This window comes from Ochotona princeps, chromosome 25, assembly GCF_030435755.1.
Source record: "Ochotona princeps isolate mOchPri1 chromosome 25, mOchPri1.hap1, whole genome shotgun sequence".
In the NCBI taxonomy this organism is placed as follows: Eukaryota; Metazoa; Chordata; class Mammalia; order Lagomorpha; family Ochotonidae; genus Ochotona; species Ochotona princeps.
In genome coordinates, this window is record NC_080856.1 from 13,777,459 (window position 1) to 13,797,429 (window position 19,971).

The 19,971-nt window shown below is 48.8% G+C and overlaps 1 protein-coding gene across 5 annotated transcripts in view; it reads left to right on the top strand.

Moving 5' to 3' along the window:
- The window catches only part of DOCK4 (dedicator of cytokinesis 4), a 365,221-nt gene extending 345,453 nt beyond the window's left edge, over nucleotides 1-19,768 (top strand). Inside the window, exons 42-52 of one of the 5 annotated variants that reach the window (XM_058655014.1) lie at nucleotides 772-948; nucleotides 2,347-2,430; nucleotides 4,340-4,459; nucleotides 4,818-4,939; nucleotides 5,245-5,365; nucleotides 6,196-6,277; nucleotides 6,440-6,549; nucleotides 8,531-8,603; nucleotides 10,394-10,507; nucleotides 13,114-13,178; nucleotides 17,222-19,768. In XM_058655014.1, the coding sequence (XP_058510997.1) occupies nucleotides 772-948; nucleotides 2,347-2,430; nucleotides 4,340-4,459; nucleotides 4,818-4,939; nucleotides 5,245-5,365; nucleotides 6,196-6,277; nucleotides 6,440-6,549; nucleotides 8,531-8,603; nucleotides 10,394-10,507; nucleotides 13,114-13,178; nucleotides 17,222-17,695 (1,542 nt within the window). In that variant the 3' untranslated portion in view covers nucleotides 17,696-19,768. The remainder of the gene's footprint in view (nucleotides 1-771; nucleotides 949-2,346; nucleotides 2,431-4,339; nucleotides 4,460-4,817; nucleotides 4,940-5,244; nucleotides 5,366-6,195; nucleotides 6,278-6,439; nucleotides 6,550-8,530; nucleotides 8,604-10,393; nucleotides 10,508-13,113; nucleotides 13,179-17,221) is intronic. The other 4 variants (XM_058655015.1, XM_058655016.1, XM_058655017.1 and 1 more) reach the window with 4 other exon arrangements.
- The last annotated feature ends 203 nt before the right edge of the window (nucleotides 19,769-19,971 follow it).

Consider the following 19,971-nt stretch of genomic DNA (forward strand, 5'->3'; position numbering starts at 1 on the left):
TATTTTTTTAATGGCCACAGTATCATTAACACAACCAAGAAAATGATACTTCCAAGATCATAACAATCCAGTATTTATTCCCACTTCATCAAAGCCTACTGTGTTTATGTTTTACTCAGGTGTTTACAGTTAGATTCTCATGAAGTTGTTCTTTGCAGTTGTTTCAAGTGTCTCCTAAGAAACTTTCTAGCCCTTACTTTTTCTGGAAATTCTTTGTTGAAGAAACTAGATTCTTTATTCTGCAAGTGTTTCCCTAACTCTAAAGGGGCCGCTTATCATAAGTCTGCCACCTGTATTTCATGTAGTTTTATCTACAAAGTGCATTAGCATTTTTTGGGTTTTTTTTTTGCAAGTCTTTTTCCTGGGTCATCTTTTGTGCTTCTAATTGTATTTTTTCCCACCTCTTTTGGTAATGTTGGCAGCTACTAGTGACCATCCATTCATCTTTCAGGAGTTGCAAAATGGTGACTTTTGTATTGTATCTTTCTTTATTGATTAGGATACATTTATAAAGAGAAATATTCCCTTATCAAACCACATTTCAGCCAGTGAGTATAATTACTGAGGCTTTCCAAACATTGCTAATGACCAGCTCAGGCTGATTTCTGCACCCCATGTTCTACTGGAAAGCCCTTGAGAGCAGGCATATTCACAAAAGCCAAGGGGAGCTAGGGAAACAGATACTTCAGAACCTGGACAATCTGATCTCCTTTATCTTTCTTCTTGAATGTCATAAAATTTACTCCCTGTGTTTGCTCACTTGCTTCTCAGGTAGAAATGAGTCCCCTGGAAAATGCAACTGAAGTGCTGGAAAATAAGAATCAGCAGCTGAAGACGCTGATCAGCCAATGTCAGACACGTCAGATGCAGAATATCAATCCTCTGACCATGTGCCTGAATGGGGTGATTGACGCTGCAGTGAACGGAGGGGTATCGAGGTACCAAGAGGTGAGCGTGTGATATGTCTCAGAGAAAGTTTCCACTTATGAGTTCATTAGGTTTCATGAATATTTTCTTCAAAATCTTTATCCGCACCAGTATGCAAAGACTGCAGATGGAGAGTCAAGTCCTTTGTTAAAAAAAAAAGCAAGGAAACACTGGGGCGAGTGCAGTGGCATAGCAGGTTAATCCACCACCTTATGGCACTGGCATTCCATGTGGGCCCTGGTTCAGGTCCTGGCTGCTTCGCTTCCAGCCTAGCTCTCTGTTTAATGGCCTAGGAAAGCAGAAGAAGTTGTCCCAGGTCCCTGAGAACCTGCAAAGTAAACACAAGTTCCTACTCTTGACTTGGGATCAGCTCAGCTCTGGCTGTTGTGGCCACTTGAGGCAGCAGATGGCTAACCTCCTGTATCTCCTTCTCTGTCTCCAAAAGTTGCCTTTCAAATTAAAATAAATAAATCTTTAAAAAAAAAAAACCAAAACACTGTCATCTGTGATACCCACTTACTCCATCTTTTCAACTTTGAAGACAAGAGAGAAAGTAAAAGATATGGAAATACAGTATTGGATGAAAAAATGGAGTGAGCAGATAGGATTATTTAAGAAATGCTTCTTTAAACTTTTTAAAAGAATTTTTTAAAAGGATTAATTTAGCTGGTTGAAAAGTGGAGTGGCAGATCTTCCATCTTCTGGGACACTCCCCCAAATGTTGACAAACACTCAAGGCTGGATCGGATCAGAGCCAGGACCCAGGAACTGCATCCTGGACCCCTGAGTGAGGCTGCATGGACCCAGTACTCGGAATATTCTTTGCTGTCAGAGAGAAAGGTCTTCCATGTGCTGGTTCACTCCCCAAATGGCTGCAATAGCCAGAGCTGAGCTGATCCAAAGCCCGGAACCTGGAGCTTCTTCCAGCTCTGCCATGCAGTACAGGGCCCCAAGGCCTTGTGCCGTCCTCTGCTGCTTTCCCAGGCCACAAGTAGGGAGCCGGAAGGGAAGTGGAGCAGCTAAGAAACAAACTGATGCCCATCTGGAATCTAGGCACATGCAAGACAACAACTTCAGCCACTAGGATACTGCGCCAGGCCCACAGGTGGTGTCTTCACACACTATGCCACGGTGCTATCCCCCTCTTAGTTTTGAACAGAAAGACCCAGTAGCCTGAAAGGTGAGGCCATTACTAAGTCACATTGACTCTTAAAGCAATCATGAATCTGCTTTTTGTTTCTTGTTTTTTTTTTTTCTTTTGGTTTCCTTTGACCAGCCAATCATATCAGACATTCTCTCTCCGTTTATGATAATGTGATTACTCGAACCATGCCAGGTCTTTAAACAACAGCGGTGTCGTTTGCTTCTTTCACAACTCCCTGACTTCATGACTCAACCGACTCTCCCTTTTCTTCCTAGGCATTTTTTGTCAAAGAATATATCTTAAGTCACCCTGAAGATGGAGAGAAAATTGCACGATTAAGAGAGCTCATGCTGGAGCAGGTAGGGCAGGCACAAGCCGTCGCCTTATCTCTGTCCTGCCTCTCTGTCCTGCCTCAGTCCAGGCAAAGAGTTGTATTAGGGGAGAGCGTTGGAGGGACTGCTCCCTGGCAGGAGATGGCAGGCTGACAGTGTGCGGGAACGGGTGTCCAGGGCGTACAGCAGTGGCCCTGTATACGTCTTTAGGCGCAGGGGATGAGAGAGGCAGCGACTCCCTGGCTTGTGCATGCTTATGGTACAGCAGGTGAACCTGCAGCCCAGGGTACTCATCCTGGTGGGCTAAGGGGCCTGAGTGGTTCCCACAGGGCATTCCAGACACTCCTGAGGAGATGAGGCCTGGGGCATCCATCAGGGACGCTCTGGCACTCTGCCCCAGGCCAGCATCTTACTCCGCCCAACCTGAGCACGGGTGCTCCGGGAGTCATGCCTGCCCTGTCAACTTGGGTGACCTTCAGCTGGGAGGGTGACCTAGAAAGGACGCCATCCTTCCTGGAGCTCTGAAACCTGTCTAGTAGCGGACACAGAGCCCCACGGCCCCCACTCCTCCCAGTGAAGGCTTGTCACCTGCGTGGTCTTCTTAACAGACACCTGCCCCTGTCAGGTCCTTGGGACATGGCTCAGCTGTTGCAGGCAGCCCTCCGGCCACTGGGAGCCGACCCAGGGACCACAGACAGCCCTGTGGCACCTCAGAGGGGCCAGACTGAAGCAGATGTTGGCAGGACCAGCTCTGGACCAGCCCCTTTCTCTGTCCAGTCCCCCCAAAACATCCTCAGCTCCGCATCACAGCCTGCTTCCCTAGCACTCAGCTGGAAGCTTTCTCTGAACAAACGGGTGGTCAGCCTAGGAGCTGGTGTGCCAAGTGGAGCCTGAGCTCCTGCAACCCCGCCACCTCCTCATCGCCTGGAGCCCCAGACCAACAGGCCGGCTCTGCCCTTCACAGGTGCTTACCTAATGGTGTTGTTACTGGCAGCGGGTGGGTGTCCAGAGCACAGGCTCCATATTCCTGTTCGCTGGGGCAGGGTTAGTCCTGTTTGCAGCCTGCAGCCTAGAATCTTCTACACAGTACAGATGAGAAACCCATTGGGGTTAAGTGACTCTATGTCCTCTCTGCTCGCAGAATTTGTTTTTTGGATCACTGTAACAGGGGGAGCCTTTTTAAAATGCAGGGGACAATGCTACTCAAAACAAAGAAGCACTAACCATTGACAGCTAAGCTAAGGACAGTTGCTTATTTATGCCCCTCTCTTTGCATCCTCACAACAGGAACCCTTTTATTGTTGTTATTAAAGTAGGACCTGTTTTCTTGTCGCATTATCATTCTTAAATAGGAATAGCATCTTAAAGCGTAGCAGTGTGTGTCACAGAATTCATGTTCAGTCTCTCTTTCTTCCCTGGCAGATGTGAAAGTCTGTGGGAAGGGGAACTGGGCACAGAGAATACTGATGGGCTGGGCAAGAGGAGGGCACAGCAAGCGGGAGCTGACCAGAGAGGGGACCCTAGTGGGAGCCTACCAGGGCCCCCTGAAAGGAGGCAGCTCCTCTCTCCATGTCCTGCCGCATTCTGAGAAGGGCTGGGAGGGCCGAAGGAACAAGCAGTTGCTGAGAAGCCTTGCAGCTAGAGCTCTGAATTACACAGGGAAGAAGCTGGGAGCCACGGGGAATCAAGCCCCTGCTATCAGACAGACCCTAGCTCAAACCCCTGCGTGTCTTTTAGTTCAGGCAGGACTTTCCGATGCTCATTAACCACCCTCCACCACCATCACCCAAAAAGATACCCCTTGCTGTGTTGCCGGAGCTGGGGGCTAGCAGTAACGCAGGCAGAGCGCCTGTGTGCAGGCCTGGATCCATAGGAGGCACTTGGTGAGACACACAATGAGGAGAGGGTTTTTTTTTTTTCTCCCTATGTCATCAAGGCCCAGATTCTGGAATTTGGCCTGGCTGTGCATGAGAAGTTTGTGCCTCAAGACATGAGACCCCTTCACAAAAAGCTGGTGGATCAGTTCTTTGTGATGAAGTCGAGCCTAGGAATCCAGGTATGTGCACAGTCCATCCTCGGTGAGCATCTTAGGACCACAGCCCCGCCTTCATGGCTTGTGAGCGAGCTGGTGACGTATCCGACAGCGACATCTATTGGTCTCCCTGCCAAACTGCATGATTTTAATATTAACCATCACCTGCTCCCCTGTTTTGTCATGCCCTGTCCTTTTGCTATGAAAACAGTTATGTCACAGGGTAAAGAAGTGTACTGGTTCTGGAACTTGCCTTCCAGGTCTCTGGGTAAAAATTTCACACCAAGGCGGATGGGTAGCTAGTAAGCTGCAGCGTCTTGCAAGCTGCCTTGCCCATAGCGTAGCTATGGTAGGTGAGTTTTCTGTCTTACTGTATCTGCAGGAGTTTGCCGCTTGTACCCAAGCCAGCCCCGTGCATTTCCCAAATGGCAGCCCTCGCGTGTGCAGAAACTCCGCACCTGCCTCTATGAGCCCGGATGGTACCAGGGTAATTCCAAGACGCAGGTGAGCCCCATTCGAAACAACCAGACAGCTTGGCGTTCATTCTGTATGGCACGGTTTGTCAGAGAGGCCATTTCTTACTGAAATAGTGAACCCTCAACGCAGCCATTGGCATCTGCCACTGGTAAAACAGCAGCAGTTCAGGAAATAAAGAAACATGAACGCATGATTGTATGGAGGCAGACGGGAAACAACAGAAAATGGAGTGGCTGTGTTTTCTCTGGTTTTCTGTCATGCCGCCGGCATCGGATGAAGTGCCATGTGCAGACTGAATTAACGGTCCTTTTTTTTTCCCCTCCTCGAAACAGCCCATTAAGTTACCCAGCTGTCAACCGGTACTCTTCCTCCTCACTGTCCTCACAGGCTTCCGCTGAAGTAAGCAATATTACAGGGCAATCAGAAAGCTCTGATGAAGTCTTTAACATGCAGGTACTTGCCCAGGTTTTTATCTGCTCATGTCTGTCTGCTTTCTGTCTCCATCACGAGAGTTTCTGTTCATTCTGCCATACGCGGGAACAGACCTTCCAGCAAGAGCTTAGGGCTGAAGGACAAACACTCTATGAATGCTCGTACTGCTTTGCGGGGCTCGGGGCTCTCCCAGGCTACTCCTCCCAGAGAGCTGCTCAAACAAGTGGGGAGGCTTAACGTTGTCACCTCCTGCTGACTGCCACTCAGCATTTCTAATAGGTGAATTTATTTTTTCTTTAAGGAGACATGGTCAGACGTGTCTGCCGACATGCCTGTTGGGAAATGTCTAGAATAGAAGGGGTATTCTGGTTTATTTTTGACACAAGGAGAGCCATCGTAATTCTTAGAACATTTGATTGAAACACTGCTCTTAGGGTCTTTATGGCTGTTCGTGCAGTCAGACTAAGCTCAACTTTTTCTCACTCTCTTTGGAAAGGAAGCACAATATGTATTTCTGAACTGGTGCCTTCATCACAGGTGTGCAGATAATGAAAAAAGCTTATTTTGTGCCTTTTAGAAGCTTTCACTCATTTCTGTACCCTGGGCCAGAAGCCGTTCTGCTCATTAGTTCTTTAGGGAGAGCCTTGCTAAGGGGTACCAGGTCCCTGATTGTAGCTGACACTAATCTTGGCAGTGGTCAGCATCTGAGGTTCTGGTTGATGTAGTCAGGCCCCGCTTAGCTTGAGTCAGGAAGCCTTTCGAAGAGGCCTTTGTCTTGCTTGATTTGCAAAGCAGTGTTGACAGTTTTCAGCTGTGTCAGAGTGGTGCTAACGGCTGCTATGTGTTTCCAGCCAAGTCCGTCTACCTCAAGCTTGAGCTCTACTCACTCGGCTTCGCCTAATGTGACAAGTTCGGCTCCATCGAGTGCCAGAGGTCAGTGTCAGCGTGCGGGGAACCAAAGTGGAGGGTGCCCAGCCCAACCCCAGGGACCCCCCAGCTTCCTTCAACTGTGGCCAGCCACTGACATGCAGGCAGTCGCCTCCCGACAGGGGCACGGCTACCATCACACTCACGAATCTTTGCTTCTCTTCCCAGCTTCCCCGTTGTTGTCCGACAAACACAAGCATTCCAGAGAAAACTCTTGCCTCTCCCCTAGAGAGAGACCATGCAGTGCCATTTATCCAACACCCGTGGAGCCTTCTCAGGTATGTCCTGTGGGTGGGCAAACTGGGAAACTAGGGAGAGGATCTCGAATTGCTGACGTCATCCCCGTGCAGAAACATGGCGCGGCTTCCCAAAGCAGCCAGCTGGGTGGTGGTGGGCCAGAGGTCCAGCTGGGGGCAGCGTGCCCTGCGGTCCTCTGCCTGTGGGCAGCATTTCCTGAGTCGCAGGTCTGATGGGGTTGTCCCCAAGCGGTGGCGCGGAAAGGGAAGGGGAGATGATCTGAGCTTGCTGACCCAGTTCTATAGTTCAAGGCTGCTCCTGAAACACCAAGCAAGGAGTTGTGCTGAGTGTGTTGTGTGTCTGTGTGTCTGCACATGCAGGTGCCTGTAGTTGGCGAACATGCTGCCACCCCACAGGTTTCCTTTTCCCATCAGCCCACTGAGAAACCCGCAGTCACTTCCTTTCCGGAGCCATTTCTCTGTGTCACAGCCCCCATCCTGCTCCCGCACATGGAGTGAAGGACAGTGAGCCCTCAGGCCTTCTCCACGCTCCTTATTGCAGTAACTGAGCAAGGCCGCACAAACCCTGGGTGGGGACGTCCGCTTAGTCTGTGAGGAGGGCAGGGCCCTGGACTCCACCCTCGGCCTCTTGCAGCACTTCGCTGGGTGGTTTCAAAGAGTGCGTGAGTGGCCCTGCTGTTTTAACAGATGACCTGGGGAGAACTGAGCAGAAAAAGAGTTCTTTGTGCTTTGGCTAATGTCTCTTTCTACACCACCCTGGCAGAAGTCTGTAGCTGTGCCTGAAAGTGCCTGAGTGGTGTTTGGCTTGATTGCTCTGTCTTTGCCGAGTGTGTGATGTTCCTAGGAGGCCGCCTTTGCAGCCCTGAGGTCTTGTAGACATGGTCTCTGAGGGTGTCTGGTGGAACCACAGTAACCCGTTTGATTTCCCTCATCAGTTGATGTTGCCAGGGCATTTTTACGATGGGTGCCACCTGCGTGTTGCCAGCCTGGGGAACCCTGGAAGCCTGCCTTGCCTGATTAACTGCCCCGAACCTTCTGCCCTTGGTCAAGTCCAGTGCTGTGTGTAGGTGTGTGCGTTGCCAAAATTTCAGGAATACACATAGCTCTAGGACCTCTGTTTAAGGACTTGGCACTTTTGAACATAACAGGTGAAGCTGTGTAAAGCTAACATTTTTCTAGGTTTAAATTATACACTGTTTCATGGTTTAGTGTTTGTTTTTGTTGTTTATTCAACCTAATCAGAGGATTAAAAAATGAAAGTTCATTCCCTAGAGCTTTTTTTTAGGCTGATCTTTCCCCTTTAGTCCCTGATTTGCATTTCAAATTGCCAGTCTAACATTCTGGACTCTTAAATTACACCAGAGCTCAATTGCTAATTGCTAGTGGTTTTCCCCTAAATTAGACATTTTTTTATTCTGAAATAATTTTTATAAAGATTTATTATTTTTATTGATAAGTCAGATATACCAAGAGGAGGAGAGACAGAGAGGAAGATCTTCTGTCTGCTGATTCACTCCCCAAGCAGCCACAATGGCCAAAGCTGAGCTGATCTGAAGCCAGGAGCCCAGAGTCTCTTCCGGGTCTCCCATGTGGGTGCAGGGTCCCAAGGCTTTGGGCCATCCTCGACTGCTTTCCCAGGCCACGAGCAGGGAGCTGGATGAGAAGGAGGGCCGCCAGGATTAGAACCAGTGGCCATATGGGATCCCGGTGCGTTCAAGGCGAGGACTTTAGCCACTAGGCCACTGCACTGCGCCAGGCCTCTCCCTCCCCGCATTTTTTAAAGGAACACTTATTTGCCATTAATATTCAAAATCAGATGCCAATTTTTTAAACAGTAGGCTCTCTTTCTCAAGGCCTAGGGCTCTTCTCCCCCACTTTTTTTTAAAATGGAAAACAGAGTTGAATTCCTGGTCCTTGTGCTCATCGCCCACGCTGGTTAGAGATGGAAGCTCTGACATGCCAGGCTCTCACACCCTAACAGCAGAGTCTTGTGCCTTTCCAGAGGATGCTGTTCAATCACATCGGAGATGGGGCCTTGCCGCGCAGTGATGCCAGTCTCTCTGCCCCTGAGAAAGGTGAGTGTGCAACCAGCCCCACTGTGCATCTTGCAAGTGTGCAAGGGTTCATCTTGTCCCCGTTTCTGCAGTCCTGCATGTGTCCTTGTGGCCCAGAACCTATTGCCCAGCAGAACAGTCCAGAAAGTAATTCACATCTAGTTCTTCATAAAGAGTCCGAGCGCTTCAGTTCCTGTGTGATTGTGTGACCCTGGTGGTCCTTCACGCGTCACCTCCAAGTGCCTGTGCACGTCCCAGGATGGAGTGGCCAGTAGGGGGCAGCACAGAGAAGCACTTCTCTGTGGTGGCGGGCATGTTCCTTGGATCAGTTTGTGGCTTGTGACTCAGGGAAGGCTCGGAAAACTAGCCATCCAGTGCATCATGACACGTGCCCTGCCTCCAGGTCACATGCACACACAAAGAAGAAGCAAACACAGGCCTGGCAGTCAGCAGGCAGTGAGCATCAGACCAGGCAACAGGGGAGAGGATGAGGGATGTGGCTTTCCGGAGGATGGACTGGCAGGCCGCCCATTCACCCTGAGGCCCGAGCCTCCAACACAGGAGCCCTCACACAGGCCAGGGAATCACTCACTAGTGAAACGTCTTGCTAAAGGGCACTCCAGTTGTCCCCCTAAAGAGCTAGACTGTGTTGGCTTGTGAGTCCTCGGATCCATTCACTTTACATTTTCCTTGAGAGCTGGATAGGAGTGAGGCTTAGCCAAAATGATTTCAAACTACAAATACTGTTTAACGTTACAAGTCAAACAGTCGTGGCCGGTAGAACTTAGAGGTAGTCTTTTTTGCCACTCCTCCTCCCAAAGAATACACCAAAGCAAAAGAAAGAAGCAGAGGAGTTGGGGGGTGGGAGGGAAAGTTTAATCAGAGTGATTGCATTCCCTCAAATGAAAATTTTAACAAGGGTGGCCCAATGTTGCAATCCTCGACATGGCCATGAGATGGCAGTGATGCTCAGGGGATGAGCTCCGGGCACCAGGCCGTCACGTCGGCCTCCTGGCACAGCCTCTATATCCGTGTGACTTCTGCTCTTGTTCCTGATGGGGTCCAGAGTGCTGCACCTGTCCTGGAGCAGGCTGACTGTGAAGGCACCACACTCGCACAGTGTTACAGCTTGTTTTTTTAGAGGACACTCAAGGGTACATAAAAAAGATCGCAGAGGATGAAATTCAAGGAGAAGTGTATTATAGCGCAAAGGATTTTGGAATTTCCTGCAGAGTCCCCCTCCCACCCCCCATGATATGCATTTTACAAGAACTTTTGGAAGAGCTCTCATCCTGTCGTGCGATGCATCGGTTTGGGGAACCAAAGTCCTTTCCTTGGCATTGATCGAGGACACAGAGTGGAACAGCTCTCATTGGCCAGTAACTGCCAAGTATTTGAAATATGAGCACACAAGAGCCTTCTGTCTTTCAAGGTGCCACTTGTCCAAAAATTGCCACTAAAACCTGAGTTTTAGAAAGAGACCAATGACCACAGCCTCTGGTACCCAGAGCCTGAACACATTTGTAATTCTCCACAAGTTTCTGCCTTCTGGTGTGAGGATTTGTAGTTCTGTCTGGCAGCTTGAAGGACACAAGAGAAACGCAGTTGCCCAATTAAATGTCAACTCTAACTCTTAGGGAGCCAATTAGATACAGGTTTAGTATTCAGAAGTTACCTTTCTTCTTCTATTTTTTTTTCTTTTAAATCCAGTTGGCTTTCCCTTCGGGATAATTCTAACGTTCTTCTGAGAGCCCGAGCGATCAAAGGGCTGAGCCGGGCCATGTGTGTTTAGCTGTGTTATTTCCTTCCAGCTGTGAACCCCACCCCTAGCAGCTGGAGCCTGGACAGTGGGAAGGAAGCCAAGAACGTGTCGGATAGTGGGAAACTTATTTCCCCCCCTGTCCCTCCGAGACCCACTCAAACTGGTGGGTATTTGAAGCACTTGAACCCTCACTTTGATCCAATCCTTTTCTTGACTCCTCCAACCTGTTCTGAGTTGCTGGAAGGTAGGCCTCTGGTTTCTGGGGTAAATCCTCGGTGGCTGTGTAACCCACCTTCAGCGCTGCCTCCCTCTGCCGAGCGCCCGTGCCCTGGCATCAGATGACGGTGCATTCCTAATATAACCCCGCAGACAAATTTTGCAGGGTGCTCTCCTGCCAGCACCATCCTCAAAATTTGGGGGATGTTCTCAGCCCGCTAAGCCTCTAACGCTTCCTCTCACCCTGCGCTTGCCAGCCTCTGCTAACTCGGCCACTTTTTCTTGCGCTTCGTGCAGCCCATTGCCAAGGTTTCAGGATGCCCTTAAACAGGATCTGTGCAGCAATGACCTTGACCGGAAGGGTCAAGCTTGCGTCATGGCTGTCTGCTGTCTTGGGCGGTCTGCAGACAGGGCCGTGTTTCTCAGAGCTGGTGCAGGCAGTGGCACTGCATAGAGCGGCGGCGGAAGAAGCAGAGCTTCGCAGGCCTTGAATCGGACCCGCCGGATCGGGTTTTTTTGTTACCTCCTGGAGAAGGTCCTAGACTGGTTTTTGCAAGACTTTTTAGGGGATTCTGCTGCTCCGCTAGATGTTGGAAATCACTAGAAATGGCTGAGGAATCTCCTTGGTGAAAGCTCTGTTTCATTCTGATGAAGTTGTCAGTTGGAGAGCTGTCCATGGTGGCCTGTAAGAGGGGCTGGCTGTCTTTACCAGCTCTGCCTCTGCTGATCACACAATATTTCCAGCTCTCCCCCATAACCACAGTGCAGGTGGTGCGTTACAAGGACAACTGGTCTACCAACAAGGAGCCACTAGGCACTGCTTCCTGCCTGGGCTTTTTGAGTCGGTTGTCTGTTTCAGTGGCTGTAAGCTAGCATCTCATCCTTGTCTAATTTGATTGCTAAGAAAGGAAAGCTGACTTTATCCCTTTTAGAAGCAAATGTTGTACTACCCAAAGTCATCAATAATTTTTGAAAGGCACATGAGATCTGTGACCAGAACAATAAGTCACGTTAAACTTATGGATGACCTGTAATCCTGTGTCAGCGTGACCCTGAAGTTCAAGCCACATCAGCCAGATTGTCTGAAGTTTACTCATGATGTTCCTATATGTGTGTAGTTTCCATTCCAAGCTTGGTTGTATCCCAAGAGTTGAGAAGTTGAAAAGTGTTTTTTTAAAGAGTAGTAATTTGGGTAGGGGACATGTGCCTGGTGGACAAGGGTGCCAAAGGCACTGTTTAGGCCTGTGTGGGGAAATACCTTGCCAGGGCTCCATGAATGTGCCCCCAGGAACCAGGACCACTGTGCTGGTGCCAGCAAGTACCTGAGTAAAGAAAAAAAAATAAAGAATATAAAATAAATATAAAATAAAGAAAAAAATAGGTCCCAGTGACCTCTACAGAAACAGAAAGGGTTCCCAGTGAGGATTGGCTTCCCTGTGTAGATACGGTTCTCTTACCATCAGCACCTGCCACTGGCAAGGGAGGAGAACTGAGGCTAGTGTTGGAAGCTACGCTCCACTTCCACACAGTGATAATGGGCCACTCCCACGGGTCCCTTAGGACTCCAAGCACCCCTCCCCTGAGTTAACCCACCAGGGCTGTCCCCTACCTGCACGGATACACTCGTGGTCTGTCCTTATGTCGACACCTGTGGTCACTGTTGTGGATTCTGTGCCCGTCTTTCTTTCAGCCTTTTGTGGTCCTTGTCTTGTGAGGTACAAATCCAACTGTGACACCTGGGAGAGGGGCAGCCCATCACAGAGGAGCGCACTCCGGGTTGGCTGGAACCTGTCTTGGATGCACTGGGAAGTGTGGCTGGCCCTCACCCTGTTGACGGTGTCCTGGCCAGCTTTTAGCAGACACAGTTACGCTGTAGGGAGCTGGATTTGATCCACAAACATGTGCACATGCTTTAAGATGTCAGTCTTAAAAACTCTAGTGGGAGACCCGGGAGAACGTTTGTCTGCCAGGACAGTGCGGTCAATCCACAGAGTCTGCAGGGCAAAGGGAAGAGTTGAATCTGCGGACATGAGGGCAGACATGGGAAACCACTCCCTTCCGGTGGAGCAGTGCACCTTGGCCAAGGATACATCCATTTGTGACAGGAAGATTGTGGGTCTGACTAGAAGGCTTGGGTAGCCTTGGTCTTCCCATGGCTGCTCAGAGGAAAGTCAGTAGAGGTGTCCCAAGGGTGGCCACTCATGGCTCATGGCACCCACCTCTTAGGAACTAAATGGAGCGGTAGATAAACAGCTGGGCTTCGGGGAAATGGGAAGGATGCTAGAGCAGCGTGAGGCACTGTCTCTGCCTGAGCATCATGTGCGTGCAAAGCTTCACTGACTGTCCATGTCCTGTGAGATCTTCATTCTGCACAGGCCTCCTTGTGTGTCTGCGTGTCCCCAGCTCCTAACCCTGCCTTGCTTCAGCTCCTACGCACTGAGTCATCTCGCTGGGCTGGTCCCCATGGAGGGCATCTGCAGAGACTCAGCCACGTGGTGTTCCTTCAGTAAAATGTGCTCTCTCTCTCTCCTCCATCACTCTCCCCATTCACAGCGTCACCAGCAAGACACACAACGACATCAGTATCTCCCTCGCCTGCTGGCCGATCTCCATTAAAGGTACAGGCCCCTCTTTAGAAACTGGTCCTTCTCCCTCCAAGACTTCCCCCAGCTGTCTCAAGAGGGGCTTTCCTTTTGAGACGTGAAGGGAGAGGGAATTCTGAGTGTGGAAACCAGCGCTGGGTCGTCCCCCTGAAGGCAGTCATCAGTTTTCAGATATACACAGGGCAGCAGTGAGAGTTTACAACTGAGGCCAGAAAGAAATGTGGTTGCGCTGTACCTTCTAGAACATATTCAGCCTAGTCTTTTTTTTGCAATATTCATTTGAGATATATTTGCTTGTTTTTTGAAAGGCAGAGCAACAGGGAGTGAGGGAGAAACAGAGAGAGAGGGCGAGGGATCTTCCATCCATTGGAACACTTGCCAGACAGCCTTGACAGGCAGGCAGAAGCTGAGAGTTCCAGCAGGATCTTACGCGTGGGCCAGATTCCACTGCCTTCCCAGGCACATTAGCAGGGAGCTAGATTCGAAGTGGAGCAGCCAGGACTAGAACTGCTGACATCTCAACCAGTGGCTTACCCTTGCTGCACCACGATCCTGGCCCCTCAGCTGTTCTTTTGATTTAAAGCACATCAAATACATACACACACTTAGATTTTTTAAAAAATCAAGTATCTACTGAATACTCTTCCTGTGTGGGTTTTTTTTTTTCTTCATCATCTACCTCACCTATTCCAACAAAACGAAACCCAATGGTGTTTTACTATTTTATGCCAAGGATCTGATTTATATTCAAAATACATCCTTGATGGTGGGAAACAAGACGGTAAAATAGATTTTAAAAATGTCGGGAAATGAACTGGAAAGCCACAAAAGTCAGATGTTTGCCTTGGCATATAGACACAGGCTATTTAACATCTGTAAACATACAAATCCCTCATGAAGATAAAGAATAATATTTAGCCTGCCTCCAAATTGAATTAGACTGGCTGAGGGCTGGTTGGCACCTCGGGGAGGTTGGTGTGTTCAGAGCAGCCGCACTGGAGGCAAAGTGGCGCCTGAAGTGAGTGCTGAACGAAGGACTTTGCCCCTGCGTGGCTGAGGAGTCGCACGCCCCTGGCCCTTCTGGTTGCCAAGGTAGTTTAAGCTAAAGTGAAAAAGACAAATGAGCTTCTCCGAGCACATCGGGGCACGATGCAATGGGAAACATTTGTACTGCCACATCGACAGGCAGGCTCTGGACACCAGATCCATAAAAGCAGGAGAGAATCACCGAGCATTTGCATTGCCAGCGTGTCTGTGGCTTATCTGTTCATTTTGTTGTCATTCTGCAGTGTGACCGTTACCAGAAAGTTCATGTGACAGACTGGCGGTGGAAGCCAGCGCTTGTCACCTTGATGGGGAGGAGATGAAAGCAGCATGACAACTTCACATTTGTGCTTCACCCTGCTGCCCAGAGCCCTCCCATGTGTGGCTGTGGATTTGATTTTGCAGAGTAATCCTCGAACAGTAGGGAGTCTTAGTGATTCATTCTTTAAAGAAAAAAAAGGGTGGAAAAATCTTCTAGTATTCCACAAAACCTTTGATTGTGAGCTCAGAAATCCCATCCCTCGTCCGAGCTGCACATATTTTTATGCAGTGTTTGAGTCGGGTGTTTATATACAGGGTTTGAAGGAAGAGCAAGTGGGTTGGCACGTTTGTGTTGTAACCCCTAGTGTCCACTGGGAGGCGCGGTGCTACCACGTTACTAGTTCACCTGTGCCGAGAACTCAGTTGGCTGCACTTCAGAGATGGCAGTTGAGGGATTTTTTTTTTAAAAGCCATTAATGGCATTAACCCTATAGAGAAGGCTGAGCTCACCTGCTTTGTTTGGAATTGTGGCTCAAAGGCAGCAGTGAATTTGGATCACAAAATTAGGTGTGCTTAAAAAAGGGAGGTAAGACTATTGGAGGCATGAGAGACTAAATCTAGATTACCATTCTCTAAGTGTATTCCTTAAAACACACTTGTAGGATATGATGTGCTCAATTAGAAAGTGGCTTCTGGTCACATTATTTCAGAAAACAATGAGTTGAACAATTCCTCAAACTTCTTTAAGAATTGCAAGCTAACATACTTTGAATGTACACAGAGTATATAAAATGTAGCATTTCTCCCAGTGTAGCAGGACACCAATAGAAGGAACAGCAAATTCAGACCCGGGGCCAGATCTGCGCATAAATGAGGGAAGGAGGGTGGGGGAACATCTTGCAAAGTGGCAGAAACTGAGCAAACTACACAGATCATACCCATCTGAAGGTGGCAGCTCCATTCAGTTGCCCAAGAGTCTCTCCATGGAGAGAGTGAGGGCCATTGCTGTGTATCTGCCATATTTTCTGAAAAAGCCAGAAATCTGGAGTTTTTTCTCATTTTTAAAAATTTGCAACCAAATTAGGTTTTTAAGAAACACTGCCTATGAACTCACTACCATGTCAGGTGCAGAGCCCAAGGACTGCCCGCTCACAACTTTAGTTCCAGCACCTGCAATGAGGCTGGCAGAGCTGAGGGTGGAGACCACACTGTCTCTCCCTCCTCCTCCTGGGGGCGGGGACTGCAGTGCCTCTTGCTCCTCCTCCTGGGGGCGGGGACTGCAGTGCCTCTTGCTCCTCCTCCTGGGGGCGGGGACTGCAGTGCCTCTTGCTCCTCCTCCTGAGGGCGGGGACAGCAGTGCCTCTTGCTCCTCCTCCTGAGGGCGGGGACTGCAGTGCCTCTTGCTCCTCCTCCTGGGGGTGGGACAGCAGTGCCTCTTGCTCCTCCTCCTGAGGGCGGGGACAACAGTGCCTCTTGCTCCTCCTCCTGAGGGCAGGGACTGCAGTGTCTCTTGCTCCTCCTCCTGAGGGCAGGGACTGCAGTGTCTCTTGCTCCTCCTCCTGAGGGCGGGGACTGCAATGTCTCTTGCTCCTCCTCCTGAGGGCGTGGACTGCAGTGCCTCTTGCTCCTCCTCCTGAGGGCAGGGACTGCTGTGCCTCTTGGTCCTCCTCCTGAGGTCCCCTCTGCAGGTCTTCAGGCCACCTCAACCCCATGCCCCATCCTGCAGTGCTGAGCAAGAGAGTTGAAACAGCACATCCAGTGCTTTGTAAACCAGTTCCTTCTCTTTCAAAGTCTATGACCAATGAATGACAGGCCTCTGTTTTCTTCATTCTGACTGTGCTGAAAGCGATCAGCAGTAAGGCAGACAGTGAGGGGAGCTCAGTCCCTGGTCAGCGCGGAGTGTCACAGCACTGCCGCATGAGTCTGGATGTCTGTCTGCTGGGCCACTGGCACCTTAAACAAAAGCAATCAGAGTGGACATTGGGTGCAGGGGTTAAAATGCCTTGTAGGCTGTTAGTATTCTGCACTGTAATGCCCAGGTGTGATTCCCAACTCTAGCTCTTGAATCCATCTTCCTGCTAACACAGACCCTAAAAAGCAGCAAGGATGACCTGAGGGCTTGGGTGCCTGTCACCTGCCTGGGGAACCCAGATCGAGCCCTCAGCTCTGGCAGAGGGAAACCCATCTCTCTCTCCTTCCCTCCACTCTTTCTCAAAGAATTAAAGTTTTTAAAAAAAGGATCAAGGTGCCAGTGGCCTGACGTTGGCTTGGAGCTGGCCAGCCTCACAACGTTGTGTTTTTAGCTGTTCTCTGCAGACATTTCTGCAGCCCCCCCCCCCCCCATTTCCTGCTCCATAAGGAACATTAGGGTTCAGCAACATGACCTCACCACTTTTTCATGAATATTTGTGGACACAAACTTGCGCACCTGCGTGAGGCAGCTGCAATGTTCCAATCCGCGTATGTACGATGCGTATGATGTTCAAGGCGGGGCGAGTCCATCTATCTCTTACATGGATCGTTTGCTGTGCAACTGTGCACTTGACTAAGTCCAGGCTGATGCTGTTGGCCGCATTTTAATTCACTCTCCAAAGTGGCTCCACGTCCAGCCACTTCAGAGGTGCCTCGGGTAGGACCAGACCCTTCTCCCCTCTCCCCGCTCTCCTGCAAACCCTGAAGCTTGGGGGGACACCCGCCCGCCCAGGGAACCCATTGCTGCCTGCCTGACTCTGCCTTGTCTGTACCACTCACAGCAGGGCTCCATGCAGTCATTCACCCCCTCGCCAGTGGAGTACCACTCTCCAGGATTGAGCTCCAACTCCCCAGTCCTGTCGGGCAGCTACAGCAGCGGCATTTCTTCGCTCAGCCGGTGCAGCACATCGGAAACCTCAGGCTTTGAAAATCAGGTGAATGAACAGTCGGTACCTGTGCCTGTGCCCGCACCTGTACCCGCGCCCGTGCCAGGGCCTGTGCCTAGCTACAGCGGTGGGCCTGAGGAGCTGGCGCGCAAGGAGAGCAAGACGCCGCCCCCGTACAGCGTGTACGAGCGGACTCTGCGGCGCCCTGTGCCACTGCCACACAGCCTCTCCATCCCTGCCACCGCCGAGCCGCCAGCCTTGCCCCCCAAGCCGCTGGCAGCACGGCCCAGCCACCTGGAGAACGGGACCCGGAGGACCGAGGCCGGCCCGAGGCCCAGGCCCCTGCCCCGGAAGGTCTCACAGTTATAAAGTCCCCTTTGTATGTCCCTGTGGTGAATTCTCTGTGGTTTACAAAGTAAGAGGTATGGGGCTCAGAAGACATTTAGTGTAGGCACTTTAACCCCTTACACAGCTCTTTCCTTAAACAAATAGCATTTTTGGAGGGGGGGGAACCCTTCTTATTAAATAATGTTGCACAATATGAAAAGTCACTGGTCTGAAACACCAGGCGTTACATGAAGTATGGCTAAGTTGCATTAAAACGTTCTCATTTGACAGTGACAAATAGTGAAAAGGACTCCTCTTGTACCTGTTTATGTTCACTTTCTTTTCTTGCTAGTTCGATCTTCAATCCGATACAACCTTGTCAACCTGTGCACTGCGTGATCATGTGGTATACTTTTACTGAATAGTTGATATCAGGAAAAGCTTAGTAACGCAATGCAAGTGCTAAAGGGGTTGCCAGGGTTGGGACTGGAAGTTGTCTTGTTCTGCAAACAAAATAGATCTTTAAGGATGCCGTTCATGTGTGACAGCTGTCCACCTTCTTGCAATTCTACTTTGTGAGGCGTTGAGACCTGTGGTACCCAACCAGCATAGTATGTACTGTATTTCTTTGCAAGGTGCAGTTTGCTTTCTGAGTTCCCATCAGCTAAATTAAGCAGAAAACCTTAGGAGAAATGTTTACTTGAATTTTGTGCTCCCTCACTTGATGGTGTCCCATAGCAAATGTGTCACTGATGAACAAATGTTCGAGTATTAACTAGGCACAAATGACTGTGTCCCATTAACTAGAATTCAGGAGTCAATACAGGACAGTATTAATTCAGTAGCGTAAATGAAGAAAAAAAAACTTAGCGAAAATGTATTCACTTGATTAAATGGCAAAAGGGCTTTGGGAAGGCAAGGGCATTAACCTGCGGTCCTGCACAGAATTAGAGATTGCGTGCAGCTCCCCATCCTTCCCAGGGGACTTGGCTTCCGCACCAGTGCTGTATCCCTCTGTGGAAGGCGGGTAAGTGTAGGCCCTGTAGCCGGGCTGTTGCAGCGTATTGTCTTAGCTCTAGGTAGGGACATCGGTGGTGCCACCGTTGTAGAAGTGTGGAAAAAACACCTTGTATGTAGTAATGTATTTTGTATCTTTATTTTTTTCTTTGACTGTTTATAATATAACACTCGATTGACAATAGATATGAACTGTATTTTAAATCATATTGTTAAATATTTTCCCTCTTTTGTTGGGAAGCTTATTTCAGTTTAACTGTCTGTTTTGTTGATAGCTTACCTGGAAGGCAGTGAACACTTTTTTATATTCTCTTAATGAAACCATTCAGCAGGTATATGCTGTTGAGGCTGGTTATACAGGTTTTCTATAATAAATGTTCAAGTATTTTTGTACATAACTCGTTAATTTTAATAAGAGATACCATTATGTGTAAAAAAAAGTAAAAATAAAAGCAAACAGTTGTTGAAGCAGTATGATTGTTATAATTATGCCAAATACTTTATGTATGGGAAAAAGAATATTTGTACATATGTGCTTTTAACAATAATTCTGCCATATTGACTTTACAATTTTGAATGTCAGAAAAATTAATATATGTTTAAAATATTTATGTTTAGTGGAGGTATTCATAATGGAGAAAAGGAACATATGAATTTTAGCTTTGTATCTTGCAAGTTTTGCAATTGGAAAATCCCTTGAAATAGGTTTTGCTTTTGATGATAACACTTTGTGTTTGTAATTACATTCTTCAAATATATCTATATATATGTATGTATAGCAAACTCAATATTTCTGCTTTAAAGTAAAACCTTCCATTTAAGTAAGATGATATGCGTAAGATAACAAAGCTTCTTTGATTTCCTTTTCTGTGTAATTTAATAGATTTCTTGACTACTGCTTGGGCACAGTATAAATCAGTGTTATTTGCTCTTGGAGCCACTTTTTGAAGTTTCTGGCAGTGAACAGTAGACTCTATCATGTGCGTGCGATTCTGAAGCAGCTATAGAGCAGGTTTCGAGAGATTGTGTTAGCACAGATGTTCATGTCAGTTGCTGCTGAATGGTAAATATTAAATAAAATGACCAGATTAATCTCAATACTCTGTCTTTATTTTTAGCCCCTGCCTGTCTTGAGCTGGTATAGAAGCTGCTTGGTCCTATCACAGCAAAACGCTTAGACTTCTTGATGAGCAGATGCCCTTTGGGCCTTGGTATGCCCTGGCGAATGCCCTCCAGTTCACACTACAGTTCACTTACATCACACAGAACGAAGGTCAAAAAGATAGCAGAGTGGGTGAATG